The sequence below is a fragment of the Chiloscyllium punctatum genome, chromosome 11, assembly GCF_047496795.1.
Source record: "Chiloscyllium punctatum isolate Juve2018m chromosome 11, sChiPun1.3, whole genome shotgun sequence".
Classification (NCBI taxonomy): domain Eukaryota; kingdom Metazoa; phylum Chordata; class Chondrichthyes; order Orectolobiformes; family Hemiscylliidae; genus Chiloscyllium; species Chiloscyllium punctatum.
The window spans coordinates 46,359,303-46,379,082 of NC_092749.1; the positions used below are offsets into that span (position 1 = coordinate 46,359,303).

At 40.1% G+C, this 19,780-nt stretch overlaps 1 protein-coding gene across 1 annotated transcript in view; it reads left to right on the forward strand.

Annotated features, from left to right (window-relative positions):
• rab3gap2 (RAB3 GTPase activating protein subunit 2 (non-catalytic)) overlaps window positions 1–19,780 on the forward strand; it is a 97,760-nt gene that overhangs the window by 19,268 nt on the left and 58,712 nt on the right. The window contains exons 3-8 of the mRNA XM_072580753.1: window positions 2,047–2,170; window positions 2,642–2,723; window positions 12,815–12,862; window positions 14,646–14,721; window positions 15,879–15,980; window positions 16,597–16,696. Of these exons, the coding sequence (XP_072436854.1) occupies window positions 2,047–2,170; window positions 2,642–2,723; window positions 12,815–12,862; window positions 14,646–14,721; window positions 15,879–15,980; window positions 16,597–16,696 (532 nt within the window). The remainder of the gene's footprint in view (window positions 1–2,046; window positions 2,171–2,641; window positions 2,724–12,814; window positions 12,863–14,645; window positions 14,722–15,878; window positions 15,981–16,596; window positions 16,697–19,780) is intronic.

Below are 19,780 nucleotides of genomic sequence, written 5' to 3' on the forward strand. Positions count from 1 at the left end.
AAACACCATCCCACCCAGACCCTCCCCTCTACCCTACCACTGTAACTCTGCATTTCCATGGCCAATCCACCTAATTTACACATTCCTTGCTACTATGGGCAATTCGGCATGGCCAATCCGCCTAACCTGCATATCTTCGGATTACTGGAGGAAACCCATGCAAAGTTGGGGAGAATGTTGCCTGAGGGTGGAAATGAACTTGGGTCCCTGGCAATTAGGCAGTAGTGCTAACCACTGAGCTACCAGACCGCCCCTTTAATGCTTGTGACTTCCATCGACTGAAATGGTTTCAAAGAGGAGGAAAAAAAACACTGACTTAAAGACGGCTATAGTGATACCCTGACTCCAGGTTGATCTAACCTTCACGAAGCAATCAATAAACAGGAACTAGTCGGAACTCCACATGTTATCCAAGAAACTGAAATCAATCAATTAGATCTGTACCTCGAATTTGAGTTGGGCTTTCCTTGGGATGAAAAAAAGCTCCTGTGATTAATCCACTTGAAAACCAGACACTCTGATATTAGGATAGAAAACAACTGTATTTCCAGGAATTTTTTTGGCAAAGAAGTGAGATTGATTTGTGACTTAGTAAGGAGGTCTTGTCCTCTCACATATATACACATCCCGTGACACAACTCTGAAGAAACATCCAGTTACTGAAGGGTCTGTTTCCATGCCGAATGAGTCTGACTCTGTACCAAGCCGAGAACACGAATATCTGCAGTATTCACAGTTGCAGTTGATCCAGGACGTTTCTAACTATTCGAGGTTTCAAATAAAAGCTTAACACCTTGAGCGCCTTAAGCACTTGAACTTGCATGTTCTTTATCTTAATTTTTCTACAGGACAGGTAGCAATTTAAAACTTTGTACCTGTTTCTGTAACTTTTATTTCTTGAGGGATAGATAAAGTGTCGCACTGGAAAAGGCACAGTGGGTCAGGCAGCATCTGAGGAGTAAGAGAGTCGACGTTTCGGTCAGGACCCTTCGATGGGGGGGGGGGGTAGTGGGATTGAAAGATAAATATGGGGAAGTGATGGTGGGACTAGGGGAAAGGTAGGCAATGGATAGGCGAAGGTAGGAGGTGACATGTGGTCTGTGGAAAGGGTGGAGAAGACAGACGGGAAGGAAGATGGAAGAAGGTCAGGTCAAGAGGCAGTGCTGAGTTGGAGGGTTGGAACTGGGATGGGGTGGGGGGGGTGGGGAGATTTGGAAACTAGTGAATTCAATGTTCATGTCATAAAGTGTGACATTGGAAAAGTTAGCATGTAATCAAAACTGTCCTTTCACTCAAGGAGAACCTTTTAATTGACTCCTTAGCTTGTTTCTAGTATACTAGAATTTACAAATTATTGAATTAAGATATGCAATATATATCATGGATGTTGAAAAGAAGGGGAGCTAATTCACCCCTGTTCCCCTCCTGGAAATATCAGTGATTATCTGTCCTTCTTGCTTAGGTTTCAGATGCTGAATTTGCCTTGATGTGACATCGTCAGCCCCTGAATATTTAGCAACTTCCATTAATATTATTAAAAAAAAAGAAAACTCATTTTAGATGCCCTTTTCTCTGCAGTTTGTGGGTTTGTGTCTGCAGATGGAATGTAAAGATAAAAGTTAGCAAATGGTCTTAGTATTTGAGGTTGATATGCTGAGGAAGTGAGTGAGATTACCATCAAAATTATTTGTTTTGGAGTCGGCTCATTGAACAGCGTTGATAATGCAAGTCATCTCTTCATATTACGTAGACATAGACACAAATGCTTTTTCTGTTTCTAATGTTATTAATGCTATTGCTTTTTTTTTTGGTGGTACATTAGCCTTTTGCAATACAGAGTGACAGCAACAGTGTGGGTTCAATTTCCACGCTAACTATGGTACCATAAAGGACTGTTTCCCCCACCTGAGGGATGGTGATTTTCAGGTTAAATCACCATCAGTTGTCCCTCTAATGAGAGAGCAGTCATATGAGCTGGGAGGACTTCTTTCTTTATTTTGCTCTTGCTAGTAATACATTTGACTTAAGAGCTGAAATCTGTTGCAGAAGGAAGATAATTCTACAAGCAAGGCACCCACATTGTCATGGCTTCAAGACTGTGTGATCTCACTGTCACCAACAAATGATCTTATGGTGATAGCAAGGAATCAGAAAGCTGTATTTCTAGTCCGTAAGTATTAGCCCTTTTATGAATATTTGTTTGCTTACAATTCATGTTTAAAATAATTTTGTGGCTTACGTTTACCTGTATTGGAATATAAAACCGGACAATTCAAAAGCAATACACTTATAGATACAGTGGGGGGGAGAACCTCAGAAATGCTGCAAGTATTTACCAGGTCAAGTAACATCTATGGCGGGAGAAAGAGTTTGTTATTTCTTCCCCTCCATGCATTTGCCTTCTCTGCCTCCCTATCGAGCCGAATACGTCCTATGCTGCTACCTATTTGGTTCTGATTCATGTGATTTTGAAGCCTGCCTTCATTCAAAAGGTGCTCTCTGACCTCCTGAGCATTTCCAACATTTTCTGTTTTTAATTATTGCATAATTTAATTTTGAGATGTGGAGCTCTGCTTGTAAAATGTATGACCGTTCCAGAAATAGCCTACTTTCTAATTTTTGAATTTTCTTTCTTTCTAAGCAAAATGGAAGCCTAATGAAAAGGCTAAAGATGAAATGCAGTATTGTGTTATGTGGAATGGTATTTTGAGCACTGAAGAAGGGTAGGTATGGTTTAGTAAGAGTGCTTGATTTAATGATGGTATTTTTAATCAGTTTATTCATTTAAGTGGATGAAGTAAAAAAAAACTCATGAATCTTTGAAAGAAATTTGTGTAATATATTTTGTTCAGTTGCCAAATAAATGTTCGTGTGTGAAAAAAAAGGATCTGTTGGATTGTGTGTTGATATTCCAATATTATGTGCTGCAAAACCATCAATCATTTGTATTTAACATTATTAATTCCTCCATGCAAGTAATTGCTTATAGGGTGCCATAGAGGAGGAAAAATGCGGATGCCTTGGAGGCTAAGTTCAGAGGCATCTCCCTTTAGGATGCCATCATTAAGATGTACTTGATTAGCAGTGGCCTGACAGTTGATTTGATCGTAGAATAATTTGTGACTTTGTGATTAAAAAAGTATCAAATCCCAGGATGGTGTGAACAAAAACTCTGTACTTGCTGAACTGATTTAATGGCATGATAGTGCATGCAGTAGAATACATACAGTCATAAATTGGACTATATTTTAAAATCAATTTACCATCCACAGGAACTTGTAAACTTGTAACTTGGAAAAGTTTGCACATGGAAAGAAGAGCTGTTTTGCACTTGGTATTGATTTGTTGTGACCTTGGTTGGTTATTTACTTTCAATAAATTTTATTAAATTGCATTTTCTGCAGTTATTATTTTTAAAATGTAATAAGCTGTATAGCTTTATTTGAATTTTGAATACCATATAATTAATGATGCAGCAAATTGGAACAAACCTATATTATGAGTGAACAATCTAAAAGGTACTCGGCTGAAACCTGAACTGTATCCTAAGAACCTCATTTCTGGTGTAGTGTGTATAGCTTTCTATGTGAATATTGCAAGGGCTTGCCAATTTCGCAACTCTGAGATTGACTTGCAATTTAAAGCAGCAAACGGAAGCCTGGGAACTACAGACCTATGAGTCTGACCAATGACATCAAGGTAACTTGTTGGAGGTGATTCTGAAAAGGGTTTGCATGCATTTGGAGAGGCAAGGACTGATTTAAGGATTTGGATCAGAATTTAAAAGGCATGGTTAGTAAGTTTGCAGATGACACCAAAATTGGTACACTGGGCAGTGAAGAAGGTTATCTAAGATTATGAAGAGATCTTGATCAGTTGGGTCAGTGGGCTGAGGAGTGGTAGATAGAGTTTAATTTGGATAAATGTGAAGTATTGCATTTTGGTAAAGCAATTAAGAACAGGACTTCTACATTTAATGGTAAGGCCCTGGGTAGTATTATTGAACAGAGAGACCTATGGGTTCAGGTTCGTAATGCTTTGAAATTTGTGTCACATATAAACAGGGTGGTTAAGAAGATATTTAGTATACTTTTCTTCATTGCTCAGACTTTTGAGTATAGGAGTTGGGATGTCATGATGAGGTTGTAAAGGATTTGCTGAGGCCTCTTCTGGTGGGGAAGTACCAGTGTTGGACTGGGGTGGAAAACGTCAGAAGTCACACGACACCAAGACTTCACTTGATGAAGGAGCAGGCCTCTGAAAGTCTGTGATTTCAAATAAACGTGTTGGACTATAACCTGGTGTTGTGTGACTTCTGATTTAAGTCTCTTCTGAAGTACTGTGTGCAGTTCTGGTCACCCTGTTATAGGAAATATATTACACTAGAGAGAAAATGGCGGGAAAGGGCAGCCAGCCAATCTTTTATAGCAGACCATGGAGGTCATGGAGATGGTGAGCAGCTGAAGTCAGGCACAGGATGTGGATTCATCTTTCACTGCAGGAGAGTACAAATACCAGGTCAGGTGCAGAAACAAGGATGTAGAGACATCCTTAGACATGGTGTCATCAACAGGATAACGTGAGGACTGCAGATCAAGGATCAGAGTCAAGAGTGTGGTGCTGGAAAAGCACAGCCGGTCAGGCAGCATCTGAGGAGCAGGAGAATCGACATTTCGGGCAGTTGGTGTCATCAATAGAGGAGTTTGCCCTCAGTTGACAAGGTGCCATCAGTTCAGTTTATCACTAATAAGAAAGAAAGTGTCATAGTAACAGGTGAAATTCCAAAAGGATGACACCTGTAGCTGCCTCTGACATGAGTATGTAAGCCGGAAAAATATAATGATCAGAGAAGTGCAAGGACTTAAACTTTCAGTCAACTCAGTACATAGAGTCATAGAAATGTACAGCATGGAAACAGATCCTTCGGTCCAACCCATCCATGCCGACCAGATATCTCAACCTAATATAATCCCACCTGCCAGCACCTGGCCCATATCCCTCCAAACCCTTCCTATTCATAAACACATCCAAATGCCTCTTAAATATTGCAATTGTACTAGCCTCCACCACTTCATCTGGCAGCTCATTCCATATACGCACTACCCTCTGTGTGAAAAAGTGGCCCCTTAGGTCTCTTTTATATCTTTCCGCTCTCGCCCTAAACCTATGCCCTCTAGTTCTGGACTCCCCGACCCCAGGGAAAAGACTTTGTCTATTTCTCCTATCCATGCCCCTCATGATTTTGTAGACCTCTAAGGTCTCCCCTCAACCTCCGACGCTCCAGGGTAAACAGCCCCAGCCTATTCAGCCTCTCCCTATAGCTCAAATCCTGCAACTCTGGCAACATCCTTGTAAATCTTTTCTGAACCCTTTCAAGTTTCACAATATCTTTCTGATAGGAAGGAGATCAGAATTGCATGCAATATTCCAACAGTGGCCTAACCAATGTCCTGTACAGCTGCAACATGACCTCCCAACTACTATAGGAGAAAGTGAGGACTGCAGATGCTGGAGATCAGAGCTGAAAATGTGTTGCTGGAAAAGCGCAGCAGGTCAGGCAGCATCCAAGGAACAGGAGAATCGACGTTTCGGGCATAAGCCCTTCTTCTTCCTGAAGAAGGAAGAAGAAGGGCTTATGCCCGAAACGTCGATTCTCCTGTTCCTTGGATGCTGCCTGACCTGCGCTTTTCCAGCAACACATTTTCAGCTCCTAACTACTGTACTCAATACTCTGACCAATAAAGGAAAGAATATCAAACACCTTCTTCACTATTCTATCTACCTGCGACTCCACTTTCAAGTAGTTATGAACCTGCACTCCAAGGTCTCTTTGTTCAACAACACTCCCTAGGACCTTACCATTAAGTGTATAAGTCCTGCTAAGATTTGCTTTCCCAAAATGCAGCACCTCGCATTTATCTGAATTCAACTCCGTCTGCCACTTCTTAGCCCATTGGCCCATCTGGTCAAGATCTGTTGTAATTTGATGTAACCTTCTTCGCTGTCCACTACACCTCCAATTTTGGTGTCACCTGCAAACTTACTAACTGTACCTCTTATGCTCACATCCAAATCATTTATGTAAATAACAAAAAAATTGTGGACCAGCACTGATCCTTGTGGCACTCCACTGGTCACAGGCCTCCAGTCTGAAAAACAACCCTCCACCATCACCCTCTGTCTTCTACCTTTGAGCCAGTTCTGTATCCAAATAGCTAGTTCTCCATGTATTCAGTGAGATCTAACCTTGCTAACCAGTCTGCCATGGGGAACCTTGTTGAACGCCTTACTGAAGTCCATTTAGATCACATCTACTGCTCTGCCCTCATCAATCTTCTTTGTTACTTCTTCAAAAAACTTAATCAAGTTTGTGAGACAAGATTTCCCATGCACAAAGACATGCTGACTATCCCTAATCAGTCATTGCCTTTCCAAGTACATGTACTTCCTGTCCCTCGGGATTCCCTCCAGCAACTTGCTGATCGTTTTATTTTGATCTCCTGAAACTTGCTGCAGGTAGAGTGGCAGATAAGGGAAGAGACTGACCAAACTTCAGGAGCATCAGCACCATCATACGACATGCACCTCCACAAGCACAATACTGTCAGCTCAGAGGGTCCAGCAGCACAGATAGAAAGGATGGTGCAAAGTATTTTTCCAGGAGTAGATCTGGAGACATTAGATTAGATTAGATTAGATTAGATTACTTAGTGTGGAAATAGGCCCTTCGGCCCAACAAGTCCACACCGCCCCGCCGAAGCGCAACCCACCCATACCCCTACATCTACCCCTTACCTAACACTACGGGCAATTTAGCATGGCCAATTCACCTGACCTGCACATCTTTGGACTGTGGGAGGAAACCGGAGCACCCGGAGGAAACCCACGCAGGCACGGGGAGAATGTGCAAACTCCACACAGTCAGTCGCCTGAGGCAGGAATTGAACCCAGGTCTCTGGCGCTGTGAGGCAGCAGTGCCGCCCAAATGTTTGAAACCTCTCCAGGGAATAGGGAGGCATCCAGCTCTGCTCAGCTGAACATAGTTGCTGAGCTTAATTACGAGATGCACCTTTGTGCTGAAGTTGCAAGATCCATTATTTCCATGAGTGACCTGCGAAAAAGTGAGGCAATGAGTGGATGAAGATGCACAGCAATGGTCTCCATGTAATGGTGGCTTCATTTGAAAAGCATTAAGCAAGCAGTGGCTTCTGTGGCTAAGTATTATACTCAAGTGCATTGAAATACTTGTACTTTGTTTGCAAGGAGTTGGGAGATTGGCACAGGAGAGAAGTAAGCAGGGGTGATGGTATTGAGGGCCCATCTCAAGATTGCCACAGACCTGCAGGAAAGGGATGTATGTGAAGGTGTAGTGTATGTGCCAGGGAAATCACTGGCACGAGGGAAATTGTGGTTATACGCCCCTCGGTTGAAGTGACCTGGATGAAGGTGTTCACAGGACTCTCTGGCATGCAGATCTATGCCTGGATGTGTCAGTGGCGCTTCTGTTCATGCCGCCCCAGCCCATCCTTCATCTTCTTTCTCCTCTGATGAAACCTGTCTGAAATCAGTATCCTCTGCTAGATTTGAACTGCTTGCTGTGTTAAGCCTCTGGTAGATGTACAACTCTTACTGAACTTCACTGCAGAGATGCATGAGGTGTGGTGCGCTGGTATCAGTAACCAAATCTTCAGGTGTTATATCTTCCCATCCAGCAGCCATTCACTGAGACTGTGTTGAGGCCTTTCAACTGCTGGATGGTAAAGGCATCGCGGTATCTCCTGAAAAGTCTCATTAGTTCCAGGAGCTATTTATGATGGTTGCATACTAGGTTGACATTGAATAAGTAGAAGCCCTATCAATTCAGGAAAGTGCTTGGCAGTAAGCTATTTCCAACCTATTTACTTCTGATTTTCCCTTTTCGTATGTTGCTTCTGTGATGGTCTGCTGAGCTTTGTGACTTCCCACTGAGCACATGCCTTTGCTGTGAAGCATTCGGAAAGAGGTACTGCACAAGTGAGATTTATCAGCATTTTAATTACCATAACTGCCTATGCACTTCACTCACAGGGATTCCTGACTGTATTGTTATGTTGATCCTGGGAAATCCAGAAGGGAGGTGGAAAGATAGTACTGGTCTAATACTTCACACAGTTTTTCCAGCCTCTTTAGCACTGATCCAAATGCCTGGTAAAATTCCACCCTTTCATGTTCCAGTTTGCAGGTTCTCTTTTATTCTCCTATTTACCCCTGGCTCATTGCCTACCCCATTGTTTGTTTTAGTTTGAATATTGTATCCTTTAAGGTCAAAATTGAATGGTGGGAAGCTAATAATTTGGGGATGGTGAGAAGAATGTTTTAATTTGCCTAAAATAGATTTCTGATTACTGTTGCAGCTCTAAGTTTAGCCTAAAAGTGTAATTTTCTCAAGGCCATTAATATAGCTCTAAGGGATAGTGAACGCTTCAAGTGACTTAATGGATGATGAGCATGCTAGAGTAAATTTCTGCATGCTGTATCATACATCTCTATCTCTGCTGAGAATACTCCCATGATTCACATATTAAGTATCTTCTTAGCCTAGACTAGAGTAGCAAATCTGTCATCATCCTGTTTGAGATCTGAAAATATATTATCATGTAACTAGGAAACAGTACCTGTTAGACTGTAAAGACTGTCTTTTTATTAATGTGCTTTTTAAAACTGTGGACTGAAATGAGAGAACAGTTTGAAACCCAAGAATTTTCAAGGGTGGCACTGTGTATTTTGAAAACAAAGAATTAACTACCTTTCGTGAACACTTTTTGTATAGCTATGGGTTCTAGCAACGTGCAAACTCGAGCCAAGGAGATGTTTTTATGAACGAATCTGATTGGTTCCCTAGTCCACAAACCAGTTATCAATGAGAAAGATCTGTTTGATAACAACTATGTAATTGGTTGTTTGGTAACTGGGTTGTGAATATGATGGAGAGAAAAGGTCACAGCAGAAGAGAATTCAGCAGCTAAAAACCCTAAATTTCTGCAGTAATCCACTTTCAATCTGAAGAAAACCAGCTTATCTTCCCTTCAGCAGAAGCTGCATGTTAGAACATAGAACATTACAGTGCAGTAAAGGCCCTTCGGCCCCCGATGGTTTCACAGGTCCGCATAACAATCTGAAGCCCATCTAACCCACACTACTCCACTTTCATCCATATATTTATCCAATGACCATTTAAATGCCCTTAAAGTTGATGAGTCAACTACTATTGCAGGTAGGGGTTCAATGCTGCTACTACTCTGAGTAAAGAAACTACCTCTGACATCTGTCCTTTATCTATCATCCCTCAATTTAAAGCTACGTTGTGATTCGAAATTGATTAAGTCAGGGACCTTCGTAAGTAAACCAGCCTCTTAGAAACTAGTGGAAGTATTTGGGGGAAAAAAGGTTGAGGAAAAATCTTCATTCAGCAAGAACCAACCCGAAGGGGGAGGGAGAGATGGGGGTCCTGAGAATATTACTTGGGTCTCTGGACGAACAGTCCAGTGATAATACCACTAGGGGATCCAGATTCAACTCCCACCATGACAGTTGGTGAAATTTGAATTCAATAAAAATCTGTCATTTTGTCTAATGATGACCATGAAGCTGTTGTCGATTGTCAGAAAAAACCCATCTGATTCTTTAGAGAAGGAAATTGCTGTCCTAAACTGGTCTGGCCGACGTGTGACTCCAGACCCACAGCAATGTGTTTGACACTTATCTGCCCTCTGTGCAATTAGGGATGGCTCACCAGTGACTCCCTCATCCTGTGAATTAGAATAAAAAATCAGGACCCATCCCTTCTCAGCCATAGCCCTATAATGGCTTTCAGATCATAATTATTTACTTCAGTGTGCATTAGAACTTGTTTCTTTATGAATGTTATGTGCATTCATACACTGAAGCTTTATTTGTTTTTGTTATTTTTGTTATCTAGTCTTGATTCCCTCTGTCCCTTCCTGCCATTCTCTGACCCTGTGATCTCTGTGATGGTGACCACTGTTACCAATTGTCATTAAAATCCATTCATTTACTAATGTCACATGAGGGAAGAAATCAGCTATCCTTCGCTGATCTGGCCCATCTATGACTCCAAATCCACAGTTGAGTTTTAACTGCCTTCTGAAATGATCTAGCAAGCCACTCAATTCCAGGGTAATTAGGGATGGCCAAAAATTGGTGACTTTGCCAGTGACCCCCACACACCAGGAAAGAATAAATGAAAAAGATCAATGGACCCTTCATCTGTGAAAAAGTTGCTGCACATAGTAGGTCTAAAGCAACTGGTTGTTTGATTGTATGCCAATTAGAAGCCTCCAGAATTCCCCAGAACCCACTGAGTAGGATTGTACCAGATAGCATGAAATGGAAGTTGGGGGACTGAATTTCCATTCGAGAGAGTGATCTGTATAGTGAGTCCAGTTTGATAATTCCATGTGAAGTCTTTTGCAGAGGACTATTTGTAATTTAGTGCCAAATTAGGATATAAATTTCTTCCAATTGATTTGTCTTGGTTACTGCTTATTAAATAATTGAATGCTGTCTTTCTGTCTTGCTCACTCTGAGGGAGATGATTGCCTGGGATAGTGCATTGATTGTCATACAAACCCATCTGGTTTACCTAGTTCTATAGAGATGGAAATTGCCATCCTTACCAGGTCTGACCTACATGTGACTCCAGTTCCACAGCAATATGGTTTCTTTCTTTACTACCCTCTGGGCAAAATTGTTGGTCTGGTCAGTGGCACCCACAATCCTGTGAACGAATTAAATTTAAAACTGTAACTTCATCACAAGAAACTTCCTGTCATTGGACTTTCCTCCTACTCTGCTCAGTTACCTTCCTTTCCTGAAACTACGTTCCCACTGATTTTGAAACTGCACTCCCAGTATCATTCACCAGACACTGCAGATTTTCACCCAGCTAGATATGTTCCTGTTTTCCTGAACCCTAATCTTGCTCTGTTATATCAAAGAAATACTGTTTTTTTGGGCCTTTAACCCTTGCTCCATCCCAAGCTGTTCGTAACTGTTAATTGCGAACATGCCCTTGTTAGATCAAATCCTTCGTGGCTCTTAGTACCATGTCCTCATTACCCAGAACCATTCAATTGTTGTTTGACTTCAGGCAGAGATTGCTAAGTTCTTGATCTCGCAAGAAATTAAGGGCTATAGGGAGAGTGCGGATAAGTGGAGTTGGAATGCCATGATTAAATGGTGATGTAGACCCGATGGGCTGAATGGCCGTCCACTCCTATGTCTTATAGAGTCATAGAGATGCACAGCACGGAAACAGACCCTTTGGTCCAACTCGTCCATGCCGACTAGATATCCCAACCCAATTTAGTCCCACCTTCCTATTCATATACCCATCCAGATGCCTTTTAAATGCTGTAATTGTACTAGCCTCCACCACTTCCTCAGGCAGCTCATTCCATACATGGTCTTGTGGACTTCATCAAGTGCTCACTACATATAGCCCGAGTAGTTAGCACAGCTGATGGCAGCTCTGCTGAATATGTCTTTTCGTCCTCCACCTGACTGATCCTGGCTCTGCTCTCAGTGATCCCTTTATCTCCCTGCATGACCCAATTAGAAACCTTGCAAATAGCTTCAGCTTTCTTTGGGCAGAATTGCATGCAATTCATTTTGGAACTGTAAAATGTAACAAACCTGTAGAACTTTCTGTACCCGTTGAGTGTTAAAATGTTGCCATTTTCACAATGCTGACTTTCCACAATAAGAAACAAATTCATTTAAGTCTTTTTGTTTAGTTGGAGCATCATGTCTCATTTTTTCTTAAACTCAACATGGATTTAATTTTGAAGAGCAAATTTCAAAAATAAGCTTTTGTGACTAAGTGAAGCAGTACTTTTTTGGGGCAGATGCTGGGGGACAAGGGTGAAAGTTTTGTAAAAGTTTTATTTGTTTAGTTTGTCAAAATATGATTATTAAATATTAATGTTGGGCTTCGCTTGTTAAGGCATTCCCAGTGTGATATTAACATGTGGTGTTGCTATTTATTTAAACATGATATGGGAAGCAAAGTTTGTGAGATTATTTTTTGCAAGTGCTATACACAAGATACAGTGTATAAAGTAGATATTAAAAATATACACATAGACTACAGTGGCATGCTGTAGTCTATCTTGTGATTTCAGGGATTGTATGACCAAATGCTATAAGCCAGGTTGTAGTGGTAATGTGGACAAGAAATCCGGGACCCTGAACATGAGTTCAAATCCCACCATGGTAGTTTGTGAATTTTGAATTTAATAAATATTTGGAATAAAGCTAAAACCTACTGGTGAGAATACAATCATAAAAACCAACCGATTCAGTGGAACCCAACTGGAAGGGAACCTGCCACTCTTAACTGGTCTGGTCTATACGTAACACAGACCTAAACAATGTGGTTGACTCTGAATTAAGGATGGGCAATAATTGCTGGCCTTCCCTATATTCCATGAATGAATAATTTAAAAAAAACACAGAAGATGGATTTTGAAAACTAAACTGGTGCTTTTGGGTCTGATGATTCAGGCAATCTATCTGAAAATTGTATTTAAGATGAATACTTGATTTTTGTTCTTATTAAATATGAATATTAAAGCCAGAGTTGCTTGTATTTGAGACTCGTTGTCGGAGTGAACTGCTTGTGTCTGTTTGAATTATTAAATTAACCCATGAGTTTAGCTGTTTGACTTGAGTGAGGTTTTTGCTCCACTTGATCTGTGATGTGCATGACGAGAAGTGACATCTAATCTGATTGCTTATCATCTTTTTTTGACAGGGAATGCATCAGTAGTGCAATTTGTATTCCACTTGCAAGTCAGAAAAGGTAAGTGTTTTTATACGTGAGGCTCTCTTCATATCTAAGTATGGTCAAAACACACAAAATTGTCATTAAGAAATTTTTAACAGTTGATTTTTTTTAATGGTACTTGAACAATCTTGTTTTCATTCAAAAAACAAATACAGGTGAAGATTGATTCTTCCATATTCTTTCTGTAATCACGGTACGCAAGTCTTTGGCTTATTTGTTAGTCTAAAACTTAAGTGCAAAGATCTACTCGGATGTTTTCTGTCAATGGGTGACCTTGATTTAAAGCAATCCTGTAGGCACCATGTTTAAAGGTGCAAAAACTAAAATTATTAATCAGCACATCTGCAAGTTATTTTGTTTTTAATTAGAATAAAGTGAAGCTTTAAAGTAATCCAAGAGTTTTAAGTATTGCCACTTATAACAAGTAACAGCTTATGCAACCCTTGTTCTATTCAGAATTTAATTAACATTTTGCTGTTTTTCAGCAACACGAGCTGTTGCCTTGAAACCTTACATTTGTGAGATTTGGTTTGTTAAAATTTTTCTTTTCCCCGGATGTGGTTTCTTAGGGGTCCAGGAATACTTGGTTAATTTCAGTAACCAAATTTTAATTTTATTGTTTTGCAATTGCACTGCTGCTATAACAAATGGGATTCTTTGTTGAGAATATGTGATTCGGGATATCAATGCCAGCTAAATTGTTTGGCTAGTGCTGTACGAGTTCTTTTGGCATTATTTTAAGTAGTATTGATGTAGCTGTAACTGATAAGGCCATTTTATTTTACTGCTGTGCCTTTCCAATGATGTAGAGAGTTTTTAGGATTAGGAGTTGAGCCATTTTCCACAATGCCCAATCTCTGCCCTGCTCTTACAGTGCCATGATTGCTGCAGCTGCTCCAGTCAAACTTCTAATCAGTAGTAGCCATCCATCAAGTTAATAGTAAGTGACTTGGCAATAGTGAGTTTGAGGGTTTAGGCAATAATGGTAGGGACAGGAAGGTGCCATGACGACTTGTTTTGAGGTAATATTGACCCCTACTTGCAAATAAGTATTTTTGTTTCTTTTCATTTCTCTATATTCAGATTTCCCATCCGAATTCTGAAGTAGTATGCCCTATCTACTATAATGTCAGTACTCCAGACGATTCATCTTCACTTAGCCATTTGCTTTTTACTTGCAAGTTTTGATATTTGCCTGTTGGACTCTTGAACTTACGTTCACAGTCCCAAAACTGAATTTCTGCAAGTTGTAATCCATTTTTCTTGAAACAACAGCTGTTAGGTTTTCTGCAGGGGAAAAAAGATTAACTTTCTGTCAAGCATATACCTTAATTTCTCAAACCTTAATTTCATATGTTTCTCTTGAAATCCATTTTTAACTTTCTCTGTTTTCATTTTAAGTTATTTGTGTTGGTTTCTTAAATTGGCAGACATGACCTAGGCTTTATGAAGTTTGGTTAGATAACCCGTACAATGTCCTGCCAATACTTGGCTGTCCCTGATAAACTGAAGCCAGTCTTTTCCTTTTATATAGTTCTTAAACAGATGGCGGTATTTCTGAAATCCTTGGAGACAACTGTCAACATCCTTTATATATAAAATAGATATTTGAGTTTCTTCCCTGTTCTCAGATTGCTAAGAACATGCAGTTGTGCCTGGACTTTGGACTTGGGCTGTATTTATATGACAGTAACGCATGTGCTGTACAATATTTGGTTAATGATTTTGAAAAATTGGTGACATTATATGCTTTGTATGAAAATTTTCTGAGTTAATTAACTTTTGCAATGATTGACAGAAGCTCCACAGGCCGACCAGACTGGACATGTATAATTGTTGGTTTTAATTCTGGATATGTTCGATTTTACACTGAGGTAATTAATTCAGATTTTCATTTTCGGAGATCCATGTGTGAATTTAAAAGTTTATACAATGGCAAAATAAAAACAATGAAATGTTTAAAATATCCATATCAGGCAGCATCAGTGAAGAGAGAAACATAGGTCTATGATCTTGTATCAGAGTTGGAAACAAAATAGAGATGCAATGTTTTGAGCAAGAACAAATGCAGGGAAAGGGGAGGAGATGAGATTATAAGATTATAACCTACACCCCAGATTTTTTTTTTCCCCGGATAGCAGCTTTGGTCATTTTTTAAAATCCATTTTACACACATAGTGGCCCATCTCCTGGGTAGCTCACGTGGAACCTGCCGCATTGGGGATTCTGCAGTCCTGATGTGAGACTCTACCCATAAGTTTATGAACCCGCTTGGGTTCCTGACCCTTACTTTGGGAAGCCCTGGATTAGAGGATCAAAGTTAACCTTTGGGAAAAGTTTTGTGCAAAGGATGGAAGTCTAGAATTCTTTATTTTGTGGCATTAAGAAGGCAGTTTGACGAGTAATCATAAAATATGAAAACCATGTTCTTCACCAACTGAGATGAGCAAAGTAATCACTTTGTATAAATTTAAATGACCATCCCACACAAACTTAGAGATGAAAGTACATTCTCAGTGGTGGTGGTAATGATTCCAGAGTGCTGAAAATGGATATGGAGGTGGTTTGCATTATGTTGATCTTGTTTAGAGGGAATTATCTGACCCCTGAAGTGTAACTGGAGACTAATGTGAAGTCCTGATGTGCTGCTGTTTTTGTGTCCCATGGTGTTCTCTCATAATCTTAAACTGTTTCTGTATTCTTCCAGAACCTGTTCACTTCTGTTTTTCCATGCTGTTCTTAATTCATTTTACATTGATGCACACCTTGGAAATTGCTTGGAAATTCACTCCCTGTTGATTAGTTTCATAACATCTCTGAACTGGGAAAACCAACTACTCCATTTCAAGATCTGACTAAACATGAATAATTTTAAAATGGAGAATAACATCAACTAATGCTACCCTCAGTCTCCACCCAGCCTGTACTGGACGTGAAGTTAAAGATGTCATAAAACTTGTTTGCTTAAGAAAATGGGTGGGAACAACTGTTGCTACTTTGTTTGAAGAATTTTCCCTTTTTATTTCTTCAGAATGGAGTTCTTCTTTTAGCACAACTTTTAAATGAAGATCCAGTTCTGCAACTGAAATGTCGAACTTATGAAATTCCCAGACATCCTGGTGTTACAGAGCAGGTGATCACATCCATGTCATCTTATACAACTAGTTTCTTAAGATAATTTATTACTTGTCTAATGCATATACAACACAAGGATAATCCTATCTGAATGTTTCGTTTTGAACTATTTATTGGGTATCCGGTACTGTATGCCATGGTATTAGTAAAAATATCTATTAAGTGTATAGAAAAAATATTAAATTAGTTACATTCAAGTATTTCACATAAGAGTAAATGTATGAGTAGATAACCGTGTGAGGTTTGGGTTAAGAATATTTGCATATTTAAGTACATATTTTATTATTATTATTATTATTATTATTATTATTATTATTATTATTATTATTATTATTATTATTATTTTTGCATTGTAATACTGTGGGAGTAGTTTATCCCAAGATTGTTATCCCATGTGGTTTTTGTCAGCTAATAGAAGGAAGCCACTTTGGATTTCTTAATGGGAAAGTGCAAAATGGTTTTGGTGTTTGATTTTCAGAAATTCCTGAAAGAGTATATTTTGCTTGGTGTCTAGAATTAAATAAAACACAGCCAAAGTACCTCTGAGATTTATAATTTATGCTATAAATGTTTTGCAAGATTACTGACTGTATAATTTTTTTTTATTTTCCAAGCATGAAGAATTGAGTATTCTATATCCATTTGCCCTTGTAACAATAGATGGATTCAGCCTCTTTCAGTCTCTTCGGGCCTGTAGAAACCAGGTAGCAAGAGGTAATATTTCCAGAAATATGATTGCAGTATTATTTTATGATTTAGATAAAATAATTAAATGTGAATTTCTTTTATTCCAGCAGTTTTCAAGCCCCATTGTGGGCTGGGATTGTTAGGGATGCAGATTAATGTTCCAAAACCCAAATCCTGAAATCAAGGGTATGAATATTCAGTGTATCAGGCATTATCTGCACTGAAAAATAGTTCAGGTTGATAGCCCTTCATCAGATGAAGGATCATCAACCTGAAATAGTGGGCTAGATTTCATCACGGCAGGAAACACAGTGATGACTACGACTGGGCTCCGTTTAGTCACTGGTGAAGCTGGAGTTGGTCTTGCAGCAGCAGAAGAACCTTTCTCTAATGAAGTTGCACAGGAAGTGTTGATGCAGATTCCTGACTGCTGGTTCCCCCAAGCCCTCCATAGTTTGGTGGTTGAGCAATTAAATAGGGGTACATGACTTCCCTGTGCCCTCAAAACATTGTTCAGTCAATCATTTTAGGTTTGCAAGTGGCTTCCTGAGAGGGGCAGGTACTCAGTACTCTTTGGTACTCAGTGCCTTCCTAAGGAATCGGGCATCTGGAGAGGATTGACTGTTGAAAACCAGCATTTTGCCATTGCCCCTGACCTCCCATCTGATTTTTTTTTTTCTCTCCTGCAATCCCCATCTCGTCTACAGTCATCTTTGTCTGGAGTCGCTTGAAGATCCTGGTCTTCTGGTGCATCCATTATTGCCAACTGCCATTACTTGCTGTGGCGCTGATGACACTAAGGACCTGCTGACCTCTGACTGGTTAGAAGGCCTGTGTGAATGAGACATTTACGAGTGGTCCCTTTCATTCTATCAGATCATCTCTGCTGGATCTGTCACTGTTGGTTTGACCCTCTTGCCTTGAAAGAATACTGCTCATTAATTCCATTTCTCCCACAGATGTGGCTAGATGTGTGTTTCCAGCATTTTGCTTTTTATTTCAGATTTTCAGTATCTGCAGTACAATACCTTTTATTTTCCCTGAATTCAATCATCAGTTGCTAAAACCCTTAGCAGGACTTACAGTAAATGGTAGGGGCCTGGGGAATGTTGCTGAGCAAAGAGATGTAGGGGTGCAGGTAGAACGGGTGTGAAAAGGGTGTTTGTTATGATCAATGAAGGCATTGTGTAGGAGTTGGGATGTCACATTGTGGCTGTACCGGATATTATTAAGGCACTTTTGGAATACTGGTTAAAATTCTGGTTCCTCTTCTATAAGAAGGATATTGTTAAACGTGAGAGGGTTCAGAAAAGATTTACAAGAATGTTGGTAGGACAGGAGGATTTGAGCGAAAGGGAGAAGCTGAATAGGTTGGAGCATTTTTTTTGGAGCATTGAAGAGCAAGAGACGAGCTAATAGAGATTTATAAATTCACGAGGGGCACAGGTCGGGTGGATAGCAAGGTCTCTATTTCTAGGGTGGGAGTGTCCAAAATTAGAGGGTAGAGGTTTAAGGTAAGTGGGGAAAGATTTAAAAAGGACCTGAAGGGTAACTTTTTCACACAGCGGATGGTGCGTGTATGGAATGAGCTGCCAGAAGAAGTGGTGGAAGCGAGTACAGTTATTACATTTAAAAGGCACTTGGATGGGTATATGAATTGGAAGGGTTTAGAGGGATATGGGCTAAATTGATTAAGTCAGATTGGGATGTCTGGTCAACATGGATGAGTTGGAACGAAGGGGTCTCTTTCTGTGCTAAATGACTCTGTTTTGAGGAAATCCATTATTTTTACCCCAGCAATGTTATATTCCTACATTTGTAATCTTCTCTCATACTGTAGTATAATTTCAGTATTTGTAGAGTTCACCTAAGATGAATCTTGAATTTGGAAAATCAACTTATGTGATGTAGGGTTTATGCACTGGAATGCATGAAACCAGCAAAAGTAGAAATGCTGTAGGCATGAGTTTTTTAAAAATATTTTTGTGTGTATAGTTGGTTTTTTCTCATATGAAAAAATAAATAGCAGTAGTTATAGAACATTAGAACATTACAGCGTAGTACAGGCCCTTCATCCCTCGATGTTGCGCCGACCTGTCATACCAATCTGAAGCCCATCCAACCTACACTATTCCATGTACGTCCATGTGCTTGTCCAATGATGACTTAACTGTACTTAAAGTTGGCGAATCTACTACCATTGCAGGCAAAGCATTCCATACCCTTGCTACTCTCTGAGTAAAGAAACTACCTCTGACATCTGTCCTATATCTATCACCCCTCAATTTAAAGCTATTCCCCCGTCGTGCTCGTTGTCACCTTACTTGGAAAAAGGGTCTCTCTGTCCACCCTCTCTAACCCTCTGATTATCTTATATATCTTTATTAAGTCACCTCTCAACCTTCTTCTGACCAACGAAAACAGCCTCAAGTCCCTCAGCTTTTCCTCGTAAGACCTTCCCTCCATACCAGGCAACATCCTAGTAAATCTTCTCTGCACCCTTTCCAAAGCTTCCACATCCTTCTTATAATGCGGTGACCAGAACTGTACACAATACTCCAAGTGCGGCTGCATCAGAGTTTTGTACAGCTGTAGCATAACCTCATGGTTCTGGAACTCAATCCCTCTATTAATAAAAGCTTTCTTAATAACCCTGTCAACCTGGATGGCAACTTTCAAGGATCTGTGTACCTGGACACTGAGATCTGTCTGCTCATCTACACTACCAAGAATCTTGCCATTAGCCCAGTACTTTGCATTCCGGTTACTCCGACCAAAGTGAATCACCTCACATTTGTCCGCATTAAATTCCATTTGCCACCTCTCAGCCCAGCTCTGCAGCTTATCTATGTCTCTCTGTAACCTACAACATCCTTTGTCACAATCCACAACCCCACCGACCTTCGAGTCATCTGCAAACTTACTAACCCACCCTTCTATGCCCTCATCCAGGTTGTTTATAAAAATGATGAACAGCAGTGGACCCAACACCGACCATTGCGGTACACCACTAGTAACTGGACTCCAGAATGAACATTTCCCATCAACCACCGCCCTCTGTCTTCATTCAGCAAGCCAATTACTGATCCAAACTGCTATATCTCCCACAAT